The sequence below is a fragment of the Panthera pardus genome, unplaced genomic scaffold (genome assembly GCF_024362965.1).
Source record: "Panthera pardus isolate Hobbes unplaced genomic scaffold, ASM2436296v1 HiC_scaffold_1, whole genome shotgun sequence".
Taxonomy (NCBI): domain Eukaryota; kingdom Metazoa; phylum Chordata; class Mammalia; order Carnivora; family Felidae; genus Panthera; species Panthera pardus.
This window is the reverse complement of record NW_026526654.1, coordinates 73,156,815-73,181,409: the sequence shown is the minus strand read 5'-3', so window position 1 is coordinate 73,181,409 and position 24,595 is coordinate 73,156,815. Positions and strand designations below refer to the sequence as shown.

General features: G+C 37.6%; 1 protein-coding gene across 3 annotated transcripts in view; it reads left to right on the top strand.

Annotated features, from left to right (window-relative positions):
• COG6 (component of oligomeric golgi complex 6) overlaps nucleotides 1-23,709 on the top strand; it is an 80,061-nt gene extending 56,352 nt beyond the window's left edge. Inside the window, exons 14-19 of one of the 3 annotated variants that reach the window (XM_019447682.2) lie at nucleotides 2,069-2,200; nucleotides 2,526-2,693; nucleotides 5,770-5,877; nucleotides 7,115-7,168; nucleotides 10,201-10,280; nucleotides 22,295-23,709. In XM_019447682.2, coding sequence (XP_019303227.2) covers nucleotides 2,069-2,200; nucleotides 2,526-2,693; nucleotides 5,770-5,877; nucleotides 7,115-7,168; nucleotides 10,201-10,280; nucleotides 22,295-22,442 — 690 coding nt within the window. In that variant the 3' untranslated portion in view covers nucleotides 22,443-23,709. Of the gene's footprint in view, nucleotides 1-2,068; nucleotides 2,201-2,525; nucleotides 2,694-5,769; nucleotides 5,878-7,114; nucleotides 7,169-10,200; nucleotides 10,281-10,366; nucleotides 11,966-22,294 lie in introns of those variants that run through there. The other 2 variants (XM_019447684.2, XM_019447685.2) reach the window with 2 other exon arrangements.
• Nucleotides 23,710-24,595: the final 886 nt, after the last annotated feature.

Genomic DNA, 24,595 nt, shown 5'->3' with positions numbered 1-24,595 from the left:
TTGTGAGCTTCTTAGATGCTTAGATTAATGTTTTGTTTTAATCGCATTTGTGAAATCTTTGTCATTAGCTCTTCAAATATTTTTTCTGCACTCCTCTCTCCTTCTAAGAGAACCACATTGTACTTAATGTTGATGGTGTTCCATAGGTCTCTGAGGCTTTGTGAATTTTCTTTCATTTGTTTTTCTTTCTGTCCCTCAAACTGGATAATTTTAATTGACCTATCTTCAAGTTCACTGATTACTTATTCTGCCTACTCAGATGTGCTATCGAATCCCTAGAGTGAATTTTTCATTTTAGTTACTTTCAACTACAAAATTTCTATTCAATTATTTCTTTTTATCATTTTTATTTCTTTGTAAATATTCTCTATTTGATGAGACATTGTTCTCATACTTCCCTTTAGTTCATTAACCTGGTTCCCTTTCTTAAAATCGCCAATTTTGAGGTGCTGAGTGGCTCAGTTGGTTGGACATCTGACTCTTGATCTCAGCTCGGGTCATGATCTCACGGTTTGTAGGTTTGAGCCCCACAAGCTTGGGATTCTGTCTTTCCTTCTCTCTGCCCCTTACCTGCTGTGCTCTCTGTCTCTCTCTCTCTCTCAAAATAAATAAATAAAGTTTAAGATAAAATACAATAGTCAATTCAGAATTTTTGTGTAGTAACTCCAGTGTCCAGGCTTCCTCAGGGGAAGTTCCCATTGACTATTTTTTCTGTGCATGGACCATATATTTTTGTTTCTTTGCATGTCTTATAATTTTTTGGTTTTGTTGTTTTATGAAAGAGGGAAGATTTTCAGAGGTCCATACTTTGATATTCCTGCTGCTGTCACTTATGTATTAACTTTTCTATATAAAACATTCTACATATAAATCCAGATATTTAAAAATTCTTATACTTTTCTGTCTGACACAAGGCTATAGTCTCTTACATAGACTTCTGAGTATCATATTTTTTAGATAAGATCTGACTATATTATTATAAGTACTCAACAAAAATTCACCAGCACATCTTCTTGGATATCATGATGCCAGCAAGTAGAGAGAATGAACTTGGCATACCTTCCAGTTTATAGTACCCAACAGTTTATTTTTTTTATTTTTATTTTTTTTTGTTTTAAAAATTTTTTTTTAACGTTTATTTTTGAGACAGAGAGAGATAGAGCATGAACGGGGGAGGGTCAGAGAGAGGGAGACACAGCATCTGAAACAAGCTCCAGGCTCTGAGCTGTCAGCACAGAGCCCGACGCGGGGCTTGAACTCACGGACCGCGAGATCATGACCTGAGCCGAAGTCGGCCGCCTTACCGACTGAGCCACCCAGGCGCCCCTAGTACCCAATAGTTTATATGCAACAATCTCACTAATCCTTAAAGAATCCCTCTGAAATTCTGAGAAGTTAAAGAACTTACCCAGGACCACACAACTAGTGATTGGTAATCTAAAGTGTGAAACTAATCTTTAACTTCAGTGCTAAAGATTTCAGTGGCAGTGTTACACTGTGTAGAATCGTGGGCACTGTGTTTCTCTGAAGTGTGTAGCCCATAGACTGATCTGGATATCACCTGTGGTGCTTATTGAAAGATGGATTCCTAGTCCCCAAACCTATGCATATTGAGCCACATTTCTGAGATTTGGGCCTGAGGGTGGATGATGATTCTCAACTATATTATCGTTGGGGGAGTGTTGGTTTATAGATTGCCTTTTTCTAATGACTTGGGCTAAAAAAACAAAAAAACAAAAACCCAAAACAGTAGGCCATTTCAAATCTGCATAAAAATATAATTCTACATCAAAGACTACTGAGTTTTCTTGTAACTTTCGAATTTTAGAAGTATAAATCCTTTACTTCTAATTGTGAGAAGAATATATTAATTCCGTGATAATACAACAAAAACCTTTGGTGTCGCTTTATGCTTATTAGTATAAGCTATGGATCAATTCTAGATTTTGTAATGCTGGCCAAATCTTTACATCTTTTACATGTATTGTTTTACTGTGAATTGTATTTATTTATACATTAAAATTTAGTGGAAAATGTAAGCAGTGGATGAAGCCACCCTTTATTTTAGGTTGAACTCCCACCACCTGATCTTGGACCAAGCTCTGCATTAAATCAGACACTCGCATTGTTGCGTGAAGTTCTGGCATCTCACGATTCTTCAGTTGTACCGTTAGATGCCCGTCAAGCTGACTTTGTGCAAGTATGTTGTAAATCATTCTTAATGATTATTTATTGCTCCTCTGTTATACATTCTGTTGAAATTCTGGCATTTTACAACCCGTGCATTGTAACAGTCCCTCTCATTGATTTTTTTCTTTCACGTATTAGATCAGCTCTCTTTAATTTAAAACGTACTTTATTCAGTGATGCCCATTGTAAAAAACATGATGATTACTATACCATTTAATCTTATAAGTTGCTCCCCTTCCAATTAGTTTGTCATTCTTTCTGAAGTACTATTAACCCAGGCCTGTGTCACTGATTGGGGAATAAAAAATAGATTTTATTTTATTTTTCACTTACAGGTTTTATCATGTGTCTTAGATCCTCTCCTCCAGATGTGTACCGTATCTGCCAGCAATTTAGGCACAGCTGACATGGCCACTTTCATGGTCAATTCACTCTATATGATGAAGACGACACTAGCTCTGTTTGAGTTCACTGACAGACGACTAGAAATGCTACAGTTTCAGGTAAATTTTGTCATAAGATGCCCGCTCACTGTGATGGAGCCTTTTTTCATCTGATCTCAGTTACTGGCTTTAGTCCAATTTCGGCGACCTAATTTCAATAAATTCTTGGGTATAGTCTGATGGAAATACATACACACACACACACTCACTCACACAACGCGCACACATACTTGGTGTTTCAGTTTTGTTTTGGGAAGCCAGAATATGTAATGAGTGTGATATTTTATTCAAACCATAGTATGTGATGATAGAATGAAGCTTTTCTTATCGATTGGAACAGCAATTCTGCATGCAGATTTCAGTTGCTGAACTGTGAATAATATGCTATATTTTCCAAGCTTGCTAGCTAGTGCAGAAGGTGTTACAGAGGACAGATATATTTTTATCTATGTGTAAACCAGTGTTAGGCAAAACATTACAATTTGTTATACCAATGACTCTAGTCCTATAAGCCAAATAGTATCATTTAAGAGTTTGTAAAGTGGCTAAGCCGTTTATAAAATTTACCAGATACTTGGCTTCTGATTTTGAAATAGTGACTTTTGGTATATATAATGTTTTGAAGAAAAAATGCTGACTGTTCTGTGTTATTACAAGTATATAAGTAATATGGCAGTGTCTATAGTAAAAATTTATTTGTGAACTTTGGGGGTTTTCTAAAGCATGAGTTTTGATAAATCTAAACTTGTGATATTTTCTAATTTCTAATTCCTTCTTTTAAAAGAAATATAATGAGGTATGATTAATTTTCCTTTCTTAAATAATTACTGTTCTTTGTGGAATTAATAAAATTCTTTTTTTAAGGAGCACCCGGGTGGCTCAGTCAGTTGAACATTTGACTCTTGATTTTGGCTCAGGTCATGATCCCGGGGTCGTGGGATCAAGCCCCATGTCGGGCTCCATGCTGAGCATGGAGCCTGCTTAAGATTCTCTCTCTCTCTCTCTCTCTCTCTCTCTCTCTCTCTGTCTGTCTCTCCCTCTCTCTCTCTCTCTGTCTCTCTCTGTCTCTCTCCCTTTGCCCTTCTCACTCTCACTTTCTCAAATAAAAATTTTTAAAAATCTTTTTTTAAAAAAATTCATTGGTTTTTACTGTATTTATCACTGATTCAACCCCTAAACCCTGCCATTTGTCTACATCTTTTCTCAAGCTGTTCAGGTATATCAGGTGTTCGTCGGTCTGTTTTATCACCAGTTACCTGTGTTCCTTAAATATTCCCTGGTCATGTTTTGCTTTCCAAGGGGACAAGCCCCAGTGTGTAAGTGCTTATGAAGCCTGCACTTAACTTCATGCTTGGTGATAGGCTGTTGGCCAGTGCTAGCTGCGTGGGCCAGCCCGGAGCTCTGAGAGAGGATTGTACAATGATGCGGGTACTGGAAGGCATGGTTTATTTAGGCCCTCCAAAGAAATTTTATCTTGTTGCATAAACAATTTTTGGTTTTTCATACCTTTTCTATCAATGGTCTATTAATTTTCTTCTACTCTGACTTACCTTCTTCCAGTGTTTCAAGTAAGGAGTCCAGGCTAGTCTGATTCTCTTTTCTTTGTGGTAACTTACTCTGTCCATCTGGAAGCTCGTAAGGATTTTCCTTTGAGTTCAGATAGTTAGTTCCTCAGGGTATTTTTTGGTATGTCTCTTTCCCCATTTGGATTTTGCAGAGCCATTTCAGTCTGAAGATTCAACCCTTTATTTTGCTCAATATAGTTTTCTATTATCTAGTTAATTATCACTTTTCTTTGTATATTCTGAACTTTCTATTTTCTATTTTTTCTATTTTCTATTTTCTAATTATAGAATTATAAAAATGTTATATTTTATATTCTGAAGTTTCTGCCTTTATTGGTTTTATCTCCAGAATCTCTTTTCATATCTTTTCATATCTCTTTATTTAATCTTTCTTTGATGTTACTATGTTACTTTTCTTCCATTCTTCTTCAGATGCTAATTTGATTCTTAGCTCTTTCATTAAATGTTTATATTTGCACATCTTTGTTTTGTTTTTTGTTTTTTTATTTCCAGTAAGTCTAGTGTCTAAGGCCTCTAATTGTACTTTCTTGGACATTTACTTTAGAGAAAAAAATAAAGTACTCTGCATCTTTTAATAGGGTTGCCTCCGGAAAAGTTACTCCTTCTAATCATTCCGATGGGCTTTCTCTTAGAACATACTCCCCTTTTTTAAGTTAGTTGGAAGTTTTTTAGGGGGAGGGCCTCAGCAGCAAACTGGAGTTACTCGGACAACAGAAGCATTCAGATGGTAACAGCACAATGGGTAGCGTTACTGTGCCCCGGCAAACAGACTGGCAAAGCTGAGGGAACTTGCTGGTCAGGAGAAGAAGGAAGATCTCCAAAGTCTCAGGCCTGTACTGGTAAAAGTAAGGGGGCAGAAGACTTCTTCCCACTAAGGGATACTTCAGCCCATCAGGGTAGTCCACTTCTGTGGATTCTGCCCCCATTAGCATTAGATGGCTTCCCCGAGGATAATACAAAGCAGGTGAGCACATACAACTCACATCTGCTAGTCAAGTCTTCGTGGACAGTTCCTAAACCTGAAATCTTTGGCCAACCTTCTGCTGGGTTCTCAACTCCCCCCTGGTAGAAACCTGCTTTCTCCCCGGGAGAAACCTGTTGCCTCCAGGCATCTCCATAGGGCACATTTGATTGGTTGAGTCAGTCCAGTAAGTTGGGAAGGTAGGGGAATGTGGAGGTCAGGAACATCAGGCCTTCATCTTCCCAGAAGTCTTCCTAAGTATTTTATATTGTTGTTATCTTTTAATGTTTCCTGTTTGTTTGTGTTTTGTTTATTGCCATCTTTTAAAAGAGCTAACAAGAGACTCAATTTGTTTGACTAGTGGCTAGTACTGAAATCCTTTCAGTTCTCATTTTTAAAATGAGACTTTCTCTCCCTTTTGTAGGAGGACTTCCTCTTTGGGGGAAGGAAAAGATTTTGTCACAGAAGTGGCCCATGTGCCTCATGGTCTGGAACTCATGGCCGCTGCAAGGAGCAAGTCCGTGATGAAGACTCTCCGCAGTCTTATTCCTCTTTTAAAATATTTTCTTTCTGCTGGGTTTTCTTTTAGATTGAAGCACATTTGGACACACTTATCAATGAGCAGGCTTCTTATGTTTTAACTAGAGCCGGCTTGAGTTATATCTATAACACCGTGCAGCAACATAAACCTGAGCAGGTAAGCACATGGGTGTTCCAGGTTAGAGAAATACGCATTTAGAGTATGGGGTCTAGAGCTAGCCTCTAACTGAACCTTGGCTCTGCCGCTTACTAGCTATTCTCACTGGGAAAGTGACTTATCTCTCTGTATCTGTTTCCTCAGCTGTGGAATTGGGGTAATGATAATATCTGTATCGTAGGTTGTTCTGAAGATTAAGTGAGGTAACATATGTACAGTTCTTAGATGACTACCCGAGACTGTAGTAGAGTGCCCCTAAGTATTAACTATACTTCTTACTATGGATAATTTTGGTTAAAAGTAATGAAAATATACAAAAATCAGTATTATAAATTGTATAAAGGATATTCATACTGGTAAATTTTTCAGAGTCCTGTATGGGTTAATTGAATGCATAGATTGCTGTGTAAATGTAGTCATCCCCTTTTTAACTTAGCAAATCTTGGTCTGTTACTTTGGAAAGGTAAATACTTCTGAGACCAACATAAGATCTTGTTAAGTTATAGAACTCCAGTGGAAATAGAGAAGGGAGTGGGGGAACCTGAGAAATTCATGTAAGCATCTTTCTTTAGAAAGCTAAGAACTCATTTTTTTAAAGATTTTGTTTTATCTTATTAAGTAGGCTGCATGCCCACCACGGGGCTCAAACCCATGACCCTGAGATCAGGAGTCACACACTGTACCAACGTGCACCAGCCAGGCGCACCCCGCAAAGAACTCGTTTAAGTAGCATTAACATGAAACATATTTTATAGTCCAGGAACTCTTAAATGAAGCTTTCAAAAATCACCAGCTCCAAATTTGTTATTTTGATAAAGCAGCAAGCAGATTTCTACCAGAGAAGAATCAATTCTGCTGCCGTTTGATACTATCTCAAATTGTCAGGGTGAGACTTCAAGCCTCCATATCTTGCTGCCATTTCCTAAATGCTTCCTCGCCTATTTGCTTGCTTATAAGTCAATCTGAAATATCCTGGTGTTCCTGTTGTTGATAAGCTTGTGCTGTCACTCCCTCCGACAAATATGATTACGTGCTTTCGTGCTAGTTACACAAAAATGAACAAGCCATAGTCCCTGCTCTCACTGAGGTTGAAGAGATGACACTTGAGTTCTTTGGAAATGAGCCGAATTTCCAAATTTGGGGAATCTATGAATAGACTGTATTTCATAAGTGAACGGAAACTATAGCACCTTTTTTACATCTTGTTTTTGCTGTTTTTGTTTTTGTTTTTTTCTAGGGCTCTTTAGCTAATTTGCCCAACCTAGATTCCGTGGCACTGAAGGCTGCAATGGTAAGTGAATAAGAATAAAATCAAGCATTTCAGCATAGGTTTCCTTATGGAACACTATTAATTTTTTCCTGTGTGATAGTTTTGTCTCGGTGGTAATTTTGTCTCTTGATACATACTTTATCCAGAGGGGGTTTAAGGATAATGATTGCACATACGTTTCCTTTAACTAAGGTCCGAACACGACATCCATTTGTGCTAATATTCCACTACACCCTCATAACCTCATCATCCCTGTTCAGGTTTTCTTCATTTTCAGAGTTTTACTCCTAATGTCATAGAGAAACGGGAATGACAGACACGAAGAAGTTGGGCTGTATATCATTCAAGACTTCCTGCTATTAGTCTTTACAGTTCTTGATTTCTCTCTGAGATCACTGAAATCAGAGTCCAGTCTTAAAATAACGAATTACTCTGGAGCGTGAGACTCCTCGAACCTCCACTTTATTACCTTCTTTTCAAGTGAAGAGCTTGCTTGCACATCCCTCTCTGCCCGTGTGCCGCTTCCCGGAGTGTGTTTCCATGTCTTAAGTATAGACTTTGCACGTATGTATGTCCACCAATCACGTGACACTCATGTAGCCCTTGTCGGATGATGTTCTTTGGAAGCTATATACTAATAACGCTAGCAGTAGTAATAACAGTGATGAATAACACCAGCCAGCAACATTTGTTGCGCGTGCCAAGTGTTTTTCATGTATTAACTCTAAACCTCCGAACACCCCATTCAACCTAGTACTTACACTCTCAACTACTAAATAAAGAAACGTTACATCATGACAAAAGACTAGAGAAAGAGAAGTAACAGTCATAACTTCTATTCATCAAACATCACAGCAAAACCTTTCAAAACATCTCATTCTAAAAAGTTTAAGTAAAGATAAATGGAAATGAATACATTTTAGATTATTTCAAAAAGGTGACTTTCTGGGTGCCTGAGTGGTCAGTCGGTTAAGCATCTGACTCTTGATCTCGGCTCAGGTCGTGGTCTCACGGTTTGTGGGATTGAGCCCCAGCGTCAGGCTCTGCACTGGCAGCCCAGACCCTGCTTGGGATTCCCTCTCTCCCTCTCTCCCTCTCTCCCTCTCTGCTACTCCTCCACTTGCACACGTGCGCGTGTGCACTCTCTCTCTCAAAATAAATAAACTTAAAAAAAAGATAAGCTTCTTAGGAAGTTAAATATACACTCACCATACTACCTAGTGGTCTCACTCCAAGGTATTTGCCCCCCAAAATGAGGACATAGCTCTACCCACAGATCAGTCATCTTCGCACTCACTCAGTGTGTTTCCTCCCTGTCTTTCTCTCCCCACCGACACATATCCAGTCCATAATATAAACCCACAAAATACATTTAAACCCCGTTGCAAGTTCTTTTGTGCGTGGTCTTAAACTTGAATAACAATTGAGTTGAAGATTTTATGTCTCTCTAACGAAACAGAATCTTGTCTTGTGTGTGGTACCTGCCTGCTGCCTTCACTGGAATGCTTCAGGGCACTTCAGTTCGGCATACCCCAGGCTCGAACTCTGTCCCCCACCCCCAGGTCCTCCTCCAAGTGTTCTTAACTCAGAAAGCAGTAAGAGCTTCTGTCCATTATTATTTCAACATTGTCCTCTGTTTTCTAGGCATTATGCTAAGAATTGGGATGAAAATAGACATGATCTAGTAAGGGGTATAGCTGTTACACAACTAGATAAGTGTGAAAAGAATACAGTTATGAATTGTAATAATGCTGTGAATTAAATGGCACAGATCCAGATCTGAGAGTCGTGCCCTTCCGTCCTGTCACTAACCAGATGCTGCTGATCTTGCTGTCCAGTTCTCTCAAATATCTCCTCTTCTGTCTGCCATGTTATTGTCCTTGTAGTCTAAGGTGCCGCGGTAGCTGCCCATTTAGTGTCCTTGCATCTGCCTTCCATTTCCTTCTTGCTGCAGCCAGACTTAGTTTCTTAAAACTTGAATCAGATTATTCCCTTCCTTCAATGGCTTCCTCATGCCTTCCCAATGAGAATTAAAATCCTGTAAGAAAGCATACGAGACCTATACGAACTGATTTCTGTTCGCCATTCTCTTTCTCACTTCAAGTCTTCGTGCTGTCCCATCCATGCAACCCCCGAACCCTCACTGCACACACCTACTTAATCTCTTTTCATCTCTAAGATCTCACTTCAGATTTCCTTTCCTCAGATTCTTTAGCCAAACACAGAAGCTAGGTCCATCCTCCTGATTTACACTTTTGTACTACTTTGTTTTTTTCCTTCATAGCATCCAACACAGTTTGTAATTATATATTTATTTACCTCATTACTTACTTACCATCTTTCTCAGTAGGCCGTAGCTCTCTGAAGCTAGGGACTGTCCTCTTTGGCTCACCACTATATATACTTTACCTAATATACTACCTTCCTAATAGTAGGTACTCGATAAATATCAGTTGAAGGAATAAGTAAATGAATAATTAACATACAGTGGATTTAAGGAAGTAAGGTAGACTTGAAATCTGATCACTTTACTTCTTGTTAGTATTTTTTATTCAAAAGTTCGTTGAGGGAGATTAAGATGAACCACTTGGATTTAGAATTTTCAAAGCAGCTATGCTGATATTAACTACTTTAAGAAGTCGACACTTGTGGAGCGCCTGGGTGGCTCAGTCAGTTGAACGTCTGACTTTGGCTCAGGTCAGGATCTCGTGGTTTGTGAGTTTGAGCCCCGCATTGGGCTCACTGCTGTTAGCATGGAGCCAACTTCATATCCTCTGTCCTCCTCTCTCTCTGCACCTCCCCCATTCGCTCACTTGCTCTCTCTCTCTCTCTCTCTGTGTCTCAAAAATAAATATTTTTAAAAAATGAAGTTTACACTTTTAGGGAATTTTAGTTAGAATGTTGAAGAAATAACTCATTTGATCACAAAGAAGTCGTTATTTGTACTATGGTATATTTCCTAAGATTTAACCCTTAAATGAGCTGGTTATATTTGAGATGTCCGTTAGCAGATGTACGCACTTTATGTTTTGCTCTTTCTCTGTTTCATTTAGGTTCAGTTTGATCGTTACCTGTCAGCCCCAGACAGCCTGTTAATGCCACAGCTGAACTTTCTCCTAAGTGCCACAGTGAAGTAAGTGTGTTTCTGTCTCAACTAGTTGGTTAAGATTCACATATGTTTCAAAACAGCAAGCACATTTCTTAGAAAAAAATTTCAAGAATAGGAGATTGACGTTCTCCTAGATTGAAGAATATAGATTGAAGATTTATGGTTACCAGCCTTTTTTCACGCCTCGGCCACCCTAAGAGATCTGACCCGACCCTGCTCATACTTACTGCTTACATGTAGGCGGCTCCAAAATCTCTACTTAGTGAATGATTCTTAAAACTGATGTGACTATAATGGAAGTATATAGCCATAATACCAAAGTAATAAACATGTCAGAATGACATTGAAAATGTGGAAGCTCAATAGTATATTAATTGTGCCGTGCAGATGAGCTGCTGTACAGACTGTTTGGATCTGTTAGGTATATTTTGTAATTTTTCAGTATCACCTATTTACCAGGAATGTGTTCAAGACAAAGAACTATACAGTAATATCTCAGAATGTTACGGTTAGAAGAAACAGAGGGATCATATTGTCTGACCTTCCTGATTATAAGGAAAATATTGACAAATTTAAGTTGCGTGGAAGTAGGAAATTAGACAATTTTAAACATTTTTTTTTTTCCTTTCCATTCGCCCTGCTGTGTATTAAATGCTTTCTGTGTAACAGGCACTAAGGATTAAGATTTGAAGGACATTTGCACTGTCTTCGGGGAGATCATAGTCTGTTGGGTCAGTTAGACATGTGAACAAATATTTATTTTATTTTAATATTTTTTAAATGTTTATTATTTTTGAGAGAGAGAGAGAAGAGAGAGCATGAGCGGGGGAGGGGCAGAGAGAGAAGGGGACACAGACTCCGAAGCAGGCTCCAGGCTCTGAGCTGTCAGCACAGAGCCTGATGGCAGGGCACGAGCTCACGAACTGTGAGATCGTGACCTGAGCTGGTCCACCCCTTAACTGACTGAGCCACCCAGGTGCCCCACAAATATTTATATGAAAAAGTACGGTAAGGAACGAACTATTGAACTTGAAGAAAATACTCCAGTTACCAGAAGGGGAGCTGTAGGGCAGAGAAGGCACACTTGTTTCCTGTTGTCCTGGAGGGCACGTCCGCAGCAGTGAATAGAGCAAGGAGGTGGCTTCTGACTCAACACGCAGGAAAATTTGAATTAGACTGGCCAACTAGAATTGACTGGCAAGGGGATAGATCAGTTTTTCTCAGACATAAAGTTGGGAAATTTGATCATTTTAGGTGTAGCTAATGATTTTAATTTTTTTTTTTACTTTTATATTTTATCATCCTAAAAGATCTCATACTGTCTACTTACCTGGAATTCTAAAGACCCGAGAGATTATAAAAGAAAATCCATTATGCCGTGTCTCAGATTGTTTGTGTGTGTTTCTTAAATTATTTTTTTTAACCGAATACCTGTAGTTCTTTAGATTTAACCACGTTTCAATCTTAGTATTTGAATGTTGCGCCGTTTGGGACGTCACTAAATATAAAACGTACCGTTATTCTTTTCATAATATGCTGAATGGCGGGAAGTTTTAATGTGTTTTATAAAGGATGGCAGGTAGAGCAGATGCCATAAAGGAGAAATTGGAACAAATTTGGCTACATGACACTTTAAAGTTTGTGTCTCGGTTTTGTTTTTACAGAAAACAACAATATAAACCAAGTTAAAATAAAAACCGTAATGTGGAGCAGTATTTTCAATTTGTGTAACAAAGTATCCTTAATATAGTATCCTTAATAGCAAACAAAACACCACAAATCAGGACAAAACAGTAGAAAAATAGGCACTGTGTGTTTGGACAGTTCACAGAAGAAATGCAAATGGCAAATAAATAGAACATAATAATTATCAAAAAATGCAAATTAAAACAGCAGTGAGAATATCTGTCCATCAGATTGCTGACAGTAAGGCGTTTGTTATATGCTAATTGAAAGGGTCTGGGAAAATGGGTATTTTCATATGCTGTTGGCGAGAGTATAAATTAGTACAATCTTTTTAGAGGGCAATTTGACAACTTCCATCAAAACTTTAAAAGTTTATGTCCCTAGACTCAGGGATACCTCCTAACAGACTCCCCCCCCCGCCCCACCCATTCCTAAGCTTTAATAAGAGTTAGAAGTAAAGTTACAGAGGGGCGTCTGGGTGGCTCAGTTGGTTAAGTGTCCAGCTTCAGGTCAGGTCATGATCTCACCGTTCGTGAGTTCAAGCCCTGCGTTGGGCTTGGTGCTGACAGCTCAGAGCCTGGAGGCTACTTCAGATTCCGCGTCTCCCTCCCTCTCTGCCTGCCTCTCTCTCTCTCTCTCTCTCTCTCTCTCTCTCTCTCTCTCACTGTCTGTCTGTCTCTCTCGAATAAATTTAACCAGGAAACAAAGTTGTATAGAAAGTGGAGAAAAGAGAACGAAAATAATTTTAAGGAATTCTTCCTTCTTTTCTTCCTTGGGATGAATTAGAGATGTTCTTTTTTCAGTGTCAAACTCCAATATTCACCTTTCAGTGATACAAATATTAGACATTGGAATACAGAAGCTACAGTTAAACATATATATATGTGTGTATATATATATACACATATGTAAAATATTCTGTCTTTTCTTGATGATTCAGAATTATTTCTGAATGTTATTGTATCAGATGTGATTTGAGAACTCTTATTCAGGAATCTTCCTTGATTTTACATACTAAAAAAATAATGTAATAATGTCAAAAATAATGCCTTTATAGGAAATATTTCCTCTTTACTTAAAGAGGTATACAGAATAATTTTTTTCTTCTTTACCTCCTTTTAAGCCACCTGTATTAACTATCAGGAATACCTGTTCTCAATAAAAATAAAGTAAGTTTGGGGGGAAAATAGTTCCACCAGGAAAAGAACAGCTACTGGAAACCTGTAAGCTGAAAAAGAACTGGAGCTTGCACAATGCTTTAGAGACTCGAGAAAGCCCAAGCCTTCAAAGAAAGGTTAATCTAGTCCTACATAAAGCCTACCTTATACTCAAAAAGGCTTAAAAACAAAGTATAAAGTATCATGCTGATTTTTAACTAAACCAACTGCCTTCCTGAACAAAGCTTAGCACTCCTAAGGATGACAATAAATACAGACAGTCAACCGTGTAGCATTTGTAATGCAATATTACTTAGAAGAAGTAGTGGGAAAATAGGAACCAAAACTAGGAAAAAATCTGTCAATAGAAACAGACAGATGACAATTTATAAAACTAGCAGGTAAGTTCCTTATAAGCAGCTAGTTACAGTGTGTTCAAGGACTTAAAGGAAAACATTATTATACTGAGAGAAGAAATAGGGAATTTTAGAGTTGAGAATTCTAGACCTGAAAAGTGTAATCTCTAAAGTGAAAAATTGACTGACTGGGTTTAACTCTCAGTTGGACACCCCAGAGAGAAAGATCAGTCAACTTAAAAAGAGTACAGTAGAAACCATCCAAACTGACGCACTGATAGAAAACATTAAAAGGCTAGAAAAAGATGAAGAGAGCCTTAGTGAATTGTGGCACAATATTAAGCAAACTAAAGTAGGTATAATAACTGGAGTGTCATAATGAGAATGAGTCAGAAAAAATTTGAAGAAATGAAACAAGTTTTTCCAAATGTGATGGAAAACATGAACCCACAACCCAAGAAGCTATTAAATAACTCAGCAGAGAAAACCATACCAGCGTATACCATAATCTTATCATTGAAAACCAGGGATAAAGAGAAAAATCTTGAAAGCAGCCAGAGGGAAAAAGACATATTGTTTATAGGATTCGAATGATGGTGAAGTATACTACTGACTTCTTGTTAGAAACAGTGCAAACCAGAAGGCAATAGAATATCATCTTTAAATGTCTACTTTGTGTGTTCATCACATGTATCTTTCAAACTCAACGCACAAAAAATACATTTTGTGATAAACAAAAGTAGAGAGGACTTATTACTAGTATACTGCACTGTAGGGAATGATAAAGGAAGTCTGTCAGGCTCAAGGAAAAGAATACCAGAAGAAAACTCAGATCAACACAGGAATAATGAGTACAGAAAATGCTAAATATAAAAGGTAGTGGACCGTTTAAAACAAAAATACTAACAGTGAATTGTGGAATTGTTAACACATAGAAATGAAATTTATAAGAAATGCACAAAAGATGGAGTGGGAAGGAAGTAGAAATACATATTTATGATGTTACCAGGTTATTATATAATAATATTTTTTGAAGGTAGATTGAACCTTGCAGCCAGCTCTCAAATGAACAAAATTACCTAACATTACAATAGTCAAGATAAAATAGAATGCTAAAAAAGCAATTATATCAAAACAAGGCAGAAAAAGAAGGGAAAAGAATAGAAGGGGAAAATCTAAAAAAAAAAAAATAGCAGGATGATAGACTTAAATTCAGCCTTATAAATAATTATATTAAATGTAAAAGAACTGCATACTTCAGTTAAAAGGCAGATTCGATTCTTAGATGAAAAAGCATGGCCCACTGTCTGCTGTCTATAAGAAATACACTTAACAGTAAGGATACAGATAGTTTAAAAGTAAAATCATAACAAAGCGAAAGTAGTTGTATTAGTATCGGAAAAATTAGACTGCAAGACAGATACCAAAGATAAGGAGGTACGTTTTACAATAATAATAGAATCAATTCATGAAGAAGATATAATTGTCAATATGTGCATCTAATAGCAGAGCTTCAAAAAATAAGCAGTATAAGTTCATAGAATTGAGGAAGAATAGATACACTGACAATTGTAGGTAGGTATTTCAACACCCCTCTCAGTAATTGTTAGAAAAAGTAACCAAAAATCTGACATGGTGTAAAGGAACTGAACAATGCCAGCAATCAAACCTGCTACATATAGAATACCACACACATTTATAGAAGGTAACATTCTTTTCAAGTGCATATAAAACATTCACCAAGCTAATGTAAGAATGAGCAAAAAAGAAATGGGTATAATCCACTAGTGAATATTTTTATCTATGAACATGGTATGCCTGTTTATTCAGATATTTTAGAACTTTCAATAAAGTTTTATAATTTCCTCATATAGTCTTCTGTCTATATTATCGGGTTTCTTCCTAGGAAATAATTCTGTGACTATTACGATAAGATTTTTTTATTTTCTATTACCTGTTCTAATTAGATATTGCTGGTGTATATCAAATGTACTAAATTTCATATGATCATTTTGAATCTGGCCAAGTAACTAAACTATTTTAGTTCTATTAACTTATCAGTTGTTTAGTTTTTGGTGAAGACAGCTAAGGATAATGAGTTTTATTAATTTTTTTTCAGTATTTATGACTAAAATCATTGTATCGGTTAAGAACTCCAAGGTAAATAGTAGATGTAATAGTGAGTGTGCATATTTTACTTTGGACTTTAATGAAAATGTTTCGGATGTTTCATCATGAAGTGTGAGTTTTGCTGTGGATTTTCAGCGTTCCAACAGTCACATGGTATTCTTTTCCAACTGGTTATGCGATACAGTTAATCTAATAAATTCAGTATAACTTCAGTCATAATTCTCAAAGAACCACTTTATTAAATGTTTACCTAGAAAAAAGTATGTGAGAGGAGACTCTAGTTACTTCTGAACATCTTCACAGTTCACCAGTCTGGTCCAAGGTAGTGTCACTGGTGCCTGTATTACCACGTTAGCTTCTGAACTATTCTGTTTTCACCCTTGCCCCACCCCAACTCCTACAGTGTAATCGATCTGAACACCTCAACCAGATTGATTCTTTAACTTCACTTAATCCTCCCGTGAATTAGGATTTCCTCTTTCCAGTGGAGACATCGCTTAGAAAGTTTAAATAATTGAACCAAGGGCAAACAGAAGCAAGCAGAGCCAAGATTTGAATCCACTATTTCTGATTCCAATGCCTATTCTCTTTAACACTAGCCTGTACTGTATTTTTATTAGTCCTTTCTATGTTGAGATTATATTGTTATTTTTTAAGTGTATTTATTTTTGACAGAGACAGAGTGCGAGCATGAGCTGGGGAGGGGCAGGGAGAGAGAGGGAGACACAGAATCCGAAGCAGGCTCTAGGCTCCAAGCTGTCAGCACAGAGCCCGATGTGGGGCTCGAACCCACGAACTGTGAGATCGTGACCCGGGCTGAAGTCGGACGCTTAACCGACTGAGCCACACAGGGGCCCTGAGATTATATGATTATTTTTAAAGGAAGCTCAAAAATATTTGCATATGTGATAGGTTAACACTTACATGAGATATGTGGGTTTGGTCTTATGTAAAATGTACTTTAATTTTACAGTCAGTGACAGAAAGCTGACCTGGGATAAAAATCAACTTGATCCATTGTGACATCATTGGTTTTGGTATTATGATAAAAGAGAAATCAAAATTCTTTCATCTATGATTCCTAAATACATTATCATCTTTTCTTTTTCGTTTTCCAAGACTTAAGCTGTTAATACCTTCTCTCCTGTGATGCATTTGATTGCACTCTTAACTGTGGTTCTGTAATAAAGCTCAATTTTAGTGATCACAGAGCCTGACTGTTGAAATAGCTATTTTTAGAAATGCTGGGTTTATGGTAATGATGAAAGTTGTGTCATGTTGTTATGGCAACCAAAAATCCTAAAGTACTGATTAATGACAAGCTCACTGATTCTGGAAGTATGCAGTTCATTTCTTATCACGGCTAAAGGCTTTAAATAATTATTTTAAATGTTTTGTGAATCTGTTTTAAAATGGGTGGCATCTCCATTTAATTATACATTAGTCTTTATTAGTACTTCTGACATTTATAATAAATTGTTTGGCATTGTAACATTTATAACTGGACACATTGAATTTCTTAGTGCATGGTATTCTGATGCCTAAGAAAAATACTGCTTTTCCCTCCAGTTTTACAATATCCTCATCGCCTTCCAATTTTTTTTCCCAGTAGTTAACTGCATGGTTATTACCTTTGATGTACACACTGGTATAGCAAACTACTTTCTAAACGTAAGAAAGATTTTTCAAAACTCGGAAATAGGGCAGGGCAGGTCTGGGAGAGCAACGTGTCCTTTCAGGGTCACACTGAAGCATTGTTACCGGGCCCTTCGAGAATTACTTAATTATTTAGGGGCATGTATCATAGTTTGATGCTCGGCTTACTGTTGATGATTCAAGGCCCCGTGCTACTTCGTGTCCTATGTCTTTTTTTGCTCTGGGAGACACGAAGCCATGTTTTATTCTAACCTTCCTTTTCAAATGCCTATAACGACCAGCTCCTCAGAATGTTCTGTGAACCAGCTTTACCATCTTAGTAGTTCCTCATTAAGGAGTCATCAAGTCATTGGCATTCCTTCATTGTTTATCTGTGTGAGTCATGTTTTTAATTATTTGAAAGTTATAATTGCACTGTGGGGATTATTAAACTGTCCACAGGCCAATAGGGCACCACCTGATAAGTGACCACCTGTGAGATTTTCACGGTGGCAAAGAGACCAAGGCAGTTCACGGTCTAACTTTATAGATGGTCATAGCCTGCACCCAAATATTTCTTTTTTCCCCTTTCAACTGGCCCTTTTGCATGTGTGAAAAGCAGGACTCGTCTTCAGATTTTTAACCTGTAGAAATAATTCTAAAGGTACCCTCCATTCACCACCTATGGTCTTGGCTGTGACTGATCAGAATTCAGCGTGGCGGGCGACCCGAGGTGAATGCCCGTGCTCGCGCCAGTGCTCAGCATACGCTACTGAAAACACGTACTGCTTTTCTCCCTTTTGTACGTGAGGTGATCAACAGATGAGCACGTTCCGAGTTTTCAGAAGCGTATGACTGAGATGATTTGTCAGTGATTTTGTATTTAGTTAGAGAATACCTGAAACTTCCATTTTAAACATTGTCAGTATAATGATTCATCATTATTTGAGACTCTGTATTTTATAAATGATATTAGTGAGTAATTTGGACCAAGACACCAGGCAGGCAAACAGATAGATATATACACAGATATACGTACATACTTTTTAAGATAAAAGATACATAAGAATTGCATAGTAATTAGCACTATAAATAAAGAGGAGGGGATAGTAAAATGGCAAGAAAGTCAACCCATGTTAGCACCTCAGATACCTCCCATTTTGTGTACAGATAACTGATATGCTTATTATACATCAGTATTTAAGAAACCCAATTCCCCAAAATAACGTGGGGGGAGGAATGTATGTATGTATGCATATGTACGTATGTGTATAAATTAGATAGGCACATAGAGTTTTTTATTTTTTATTATTTTTTTATACATATTTATTGAGAGAGAGCGAGAACAAACACGAGTGGGGAAGGGGCAAAGAGAGAGGAGAGAATCCAAAGCAGGCTCCACGCTCAGTGCAGAGCCCGATGCGGGGCTCGATTTCACAAGCGTGAAATCATGACCTGAGCCAAAACGAAGAGCCAGACACTCAACCAGCTAGGCCACCCAGGCACCCGAGTTTTTATTTTTTCACCAGCAGATCATTAAAATGCTCTTAATCCTCAATGGAATAATTTAAAAACTGAAAGTATCTTGTAAGTATCAAGTTCAATATTTTGCCTTACAGTGGTGAAATTAGTCCTAGAAAGGCTAAATTTCTTGTTCAAAGCAACAGTAATAAGTGGCAGAGCTTCGACTAGATTCAAGGTCTTCTGACAATAATGTCCATCACTGTACTGTTTTCTCTCTACTGTGTATGATTCACTGGAAACAAAGCATTGAGTGTGAGTGTATGAGTCTATACCCGGCTTTGGTAGTGATAGTGAACTCTTAAATTTGTCCAGGAATGGGGAGTCGTTATGAATCACAGTTCCCCGCTCTTTACAGTTTGGATTTGACTCAGATTCACTGTGGAGAATCTCTCTTTCCATTGCATTTCTCTCCTATTGGCTAACAGTTCTTTCCCCTTCCCTTTATTCACCCCACTGCATGAAAGATTTCCTTTCTCCATGAGCTTTGGTATCTCTTATCTTGTTTAGTACAGCCGTATTCATTTTTTTAATCCCTTCCCTATCTTGGTAGCTTCCTAAACTGAGGAGCGGAATGAGAAACTATATTATACTATCAAACACCAACATTGAAAATAAATGATAAACTCTTACTTGGTCTTATTGTCTTGATTTTATTTATTTGTGTCTTAGCAGTATTGCTTTATTTCTGGTTTTCTCCATTGCAGATTTGTAATGATTTTTCTGCTGCATTGTGAGTTGTAGACATTTGTAAGCTAGTTTAGCTTATAAATAGAAGCATGCCCTGGGTTACAACTAAACTTCAATAAATTTAAATTTTTTCATCATTTGGACTTGAGATTTAAATTTAAAATTTATTACTTTATATTTTTCAACAACTCATTCTACATTTACCAGTTACTCTGGATTTTAAAAAATTATATTTAATATTCATTGTGCTGTATTCTGATTTTAAATTTCTTACGAGAGGGAATAGCCTTGTTTCTTTGTATTCTTTATGTTGTACAAATAACACACTATGTACAGACTGAGTATAGATTTTAGAGTATGAGGTATAAGTAATGGAGACTGAGTATAGATTTTAGAATATGAGGTGTACGTAATGGATGCTTTGTACACCCCCCAAAAATCTGTCTTGCTGCTTTGAGTAAAGAACAAAAAACACTGTATCAGAAATCTATTTTTGACATGTTGCAAAATGGGCATCAAATGTGTATCATATTTAACAAATTTTTTAAATGCCAGTTGATAGGTACGTCTGGGTGGCTCAGTCAGTTAAGCGTCTGACTTCACTCAGGTCATGATCTCACAGTTAGTGAGTTCAAGCCTTGCGTCGGGCCCTGTGCTGACAGCTCGGAGCCTGGAGCCTGCTTTGGATTCTGTGTCTCCCTCTCTCTCTGCCCCTCCCCAACTCGTGCTCTGTGTCTCTCTCTCAAAAATAAATAAATGTTAAAAAAAAATAAAATAAAATGCCAGGTTATAGTATTTTTAATCTATTTCACTTATGGAAAATAGTTTTGCATCATATCTATGCAATTGTTGTTAAGTTCAGTTAATTATAGGAATGATCACTAAGAGATCAAAAATATCTGGAAGGCTCATCTGGTCAAGTAGATTTCCAAACCAGTTTTTACCATCCTCCCTTCCAATGGAAAGGTAGCATAGCCAGAAGCATTACTCCACTCTGCTCAGAGAATTTACTCAGCGTAACTTTCTTCTACCCACTCTTATTATGTAAGCTTTAGCAATTTTAGGGAAATGACAGGTTGTTTCACCCCACCAAGAGTCTGAGACCCCATCGGAACAGGGCGCTGATGATCCAGACCTCGGGATTAGAGTTGTGCTACGGAAGGTATTCTAAAGGGTTTTAAATGGCTGAGTGAGGGATTTTGACTTCTCTGGCACCAAAAGAAGCCATTGACGCTCCTTGAAGGAAGGCCCTGGGTGGGGGAGGGACAGGATAGAAGGTACGCTTGGGAAAGATTAATCTAGCAGTAGTGCTTACCGTAGATTGAATGTGGAAGAGACTCAAGAAGGGAAGACCAGATAGGAGTTTTTTCTGTACTCCGTACAAGAGTTCGTTAGGGTCTGAATGGAGGTGACGAAACGTGGCCATGCCACTGACAGAAAGAAGAAACAACTAGAAAAGGAGGTTTGGGAGTAAAGCTTGAAAGGCATCTTTAAATTGAGTTGTGAAAATCAGAAAAAAAACCCTGTTTTTATCACTAGATACAGTGATACAGGAATAGAAGTAGCTTAGGCTGGTATGAAGTAAATGTCGTGAAAACGCAGAGAGAGCTGATGCAGATTTAATGAACCCAGTGCTGTTTTTTTCTGGCCAGATTTTTAAAAAATTTGCTTCAGTTTTTACAACCTTTTATTCTCTGAGGCACCTGGGTGGCTCAGTGAGTTGAGTGTCTAACTTCGGCTCGGGTCATGGACTTGCGGTTGGTGAGTTCAAGCCCTGTGTCGGGCTCTGTGCTGACAGCTCGGAGCCTGGAGCCTGCTTCGGATTCCATGTCTCCCTCTCTCTCTGCCCTTCCCCTGCTTGCACTCTGTCTCTCTCTCTCTCTCTCTCTCAAAAATAGTAAACATTAAAAAAATTAAAAAATGCTTTCTAATCACTTGGAGTTAGTATATATTTACTGAAAGAGATTTTTTAAAAAATTTATTTGGACATTTAAAGATCTGTACGTTATTTTTATTAAAACACATGTAAATAAAAGGGGTGTCTGGGTGGTTCAGTCAGTTAAGCATCCGACTTTGGCTCAGGCCATGATCTCACAGTCCGTGAGTTCGAGCCCCGTGTCGGGCCCTGTGCTGACAGCTCAGAGCCTGGAGCCTGCTTCTGATTCTGTGTCTCCCTCTCTCTCTGTTCCTCCCATGCTTGCACTCTGTCTCTCTCAAAACAAATAAGGATTAAAACAAATTTTTTTAAAGGTTTTATTCTTTTATATGCTTATGTAGAGATGATCTTTGTGGAAAATGCTGTTACCTATTGTAGGCAAGTGTCACATTATTTTAGCCGGCAATATAAGTGAAATCTAAAATGTGGTTACTAGTGTAGGAGCTAAACAGTATATTTATAACAGTATAGATAACAGTATATATGTGTGTGTGTGTGTGTGTGTGTGTGTGTGTGTGTGTGTGTGTGAAAGAACAGTATATTGTAAGTTATTCTGAGGTTTGAAGTATTGGCAAGTATGAATAATTATAAGCCTCTTTCTTCAAGGTTAACGTGTTATCAGTCACGTTTGCAAAATCAGCACATTGATGATAGGTCACAGTTTCCATTTCTTGTTTAGTAATCATAAAGATACAGCTGTGAACATAGTCCCTGCCCGTCTGCAACAATGAATAAATAACGAATATAAAATAGTGTGTTTTATTCCCAAACCAAAGTAAGTAACTTGTGTGGTTGTACAATAATTTCTTTGTAGTATGTATGTGATAATTATGAAAGTGAAATGCATCGGTTCAAATATGAAGCTTCTTACTATCCTTAGTGTTTTACTTTCCGGTGTGTGTTCACATATTGTTTGCTTATCACTAGAGAGCAGATCATAAAACAATCTACAGAATTAGTCTGCAGAGCCTATGGGGAAGTGTATGCCGCTGTGATGAATCCAGTCAACGAATACAAAGATCCGGAGAGCATTCTACACCGATCGCCACAGCAAGTGCAGACACTTCTCTCCTGATCCTCTTATTTGAATGTGTCAGCGAAATATCGCCTCCCCCTAAAACTCGGAAGGTGTTCTTGTTCTTCAGTTGGTGCTCTTTGCTCTGAAATTTGACGGTTATGATTCTCTTTGTATCATTTCATTGTAGGTCTCGATAATTTCTTTGGTCACAATAACAGGAAGTAATTTCATGCTGACCTGGGTTATGTTGCTCTGTATCTGCCCCTTACGTAGAGATGCTCTGTTCTCTGCAAGCCACCTCCCCGGTTCAGCAGTTTTCGGGAATATAAATGTATGGAGAAAAGAACTTTGAGAGGTTTGAGGGAGTTTTCTTTACGACATCAGTTCCAAATTAATCATACATAAGAAACTTGTTGAAACTGAAGAATTAGTTATGAAGATGTGACATAACGTCTCTTTACCTAAAGATTAATTTGGTTTCTTATTAGTTACTAATGTGAGTGGATATATTTAAACTGAGGAGCAGGAATATACACATAGCAAAAAGTGGGAAAAGAGAGAGAAGTAATTTAAACAGGGTGGATTTCTCTCTGTGTGCGCCCTGGACTGAGCTCACGGTGAAGTTCAGCACTTCGAAAGGACGTTAGGAATACAGGCATCCTATATGCCTATAAGTCTAGTGTTTAACGATAGATACTTCTTACATAATATGGGCTCTAAACCCAGCCAACTACAAATTTTATCTCTTGTTCAAACCAAAGAAATAATGACCTGCTCTAACGCAGGCGGGAAAATTCTGAGTAGCAATTGTTCATTGACGGTGTATCTGTCCCCCTGGTGACGGCTCACAGAGAATGATGGGGCTCTGAATTTAGAACTTTACTTATGAGTAAGATTCAGAATCACCTGTTTTTCAAAAAAATAAATCTCACTACTTTGTTGATAAGATTTCAAAGACAATTCTTCCTAGCAAAATATCTTAATTTCTGGCAAATCTATAAAAAGAGGTCAGTCCCTAAATTACAAACAAGAAAACTGAAGCATAAGGAAAAAATGGACAAAGTTAAAATATTTTTCAAAGTAGTAAGATAAAACTAATATTTATATGATATGCAGTGTATAATGTGTTAGTATTTATAGAACGTGGCCTGTTCACCTGTCTGAAATTTATAATTGTTTATATTAATATGATTATTTTGGAGGCAGAGCAATTACTTACCTCTTTTGGTATGAATCTGAGCTTTCACAGTCTTTTTCTTTCAATGAGTATGTGTGATATAGAAAAGATAAAAAAATAAAGTATGATATAAATCAAGAGCTTAAATTTTATATAATTTATTTCCACTGTGAAGAAAAGATTGCTACCTTGCCATCAGTGAATTCCTTTGTTTTCTGGGAAAAAGGTGTATTTGTCTTTTTACATGGTTTTCTCAACATATTAAAACTATTTCTAGAACAGTGATAATTGCAGTATTTTTATATATCTCATCATTGTGTTTCCAGAAAACGGACAAATAGAAAGGGAGGTACAGGGTAGGGCGAAGTTGAGATAAGCAGTGGAAGATGGGTGAGCAGAATGTACTATCAATATAACCTTGAGCACGAAGTTAAAACAAAAGACTGTACGTGCTAATCCATGAACATAACGCTTGTATTTGCCATAGACTTCATAGTTTGCAATTTAAACTGTTTTGATGTGGCTTAAGTATAACCTTAGTCAATACGTGTCAGCCTTTTCTTCAGAGAAAAGTATTTGCCTGGCAAAAACCTTCTCTTATTGAAGGTTTCTCTTCGGTTTCTTTCTCTGCACCTGAACTTGAACAAGTGAACGTTACCTGAGAAAAATCACATAAATGGACTGATTGACTTTTTAAATTCACGTTCACAGTCTTCAAATGGCACTCAGTATTGCCTTGTAGTTCTACCTCCCGTCTCTTGGCTAAACTCATCTCTCTGCTTTTCAAGATGACTTTCCACCCCACTCTTAGGTAAAGACCTTCGTAGTTCATAGAGAAAATAGAAGCTGTTAGATTAAGCTCCCCTATTTTCCTACCTTCGAATCTGGCACTCGCCTTCTCTGTCTTTCCTCCTTCTGCCTTGGAGACACTGCCCCTCGTCCTGTCATAGGCTCTTCCCTTCCTTCGCACTCTGGATTCTTTCTTTTCACCTTTTCAGAGACTTTTGTCTCTGAGTTATCCCTTCATTTTGCT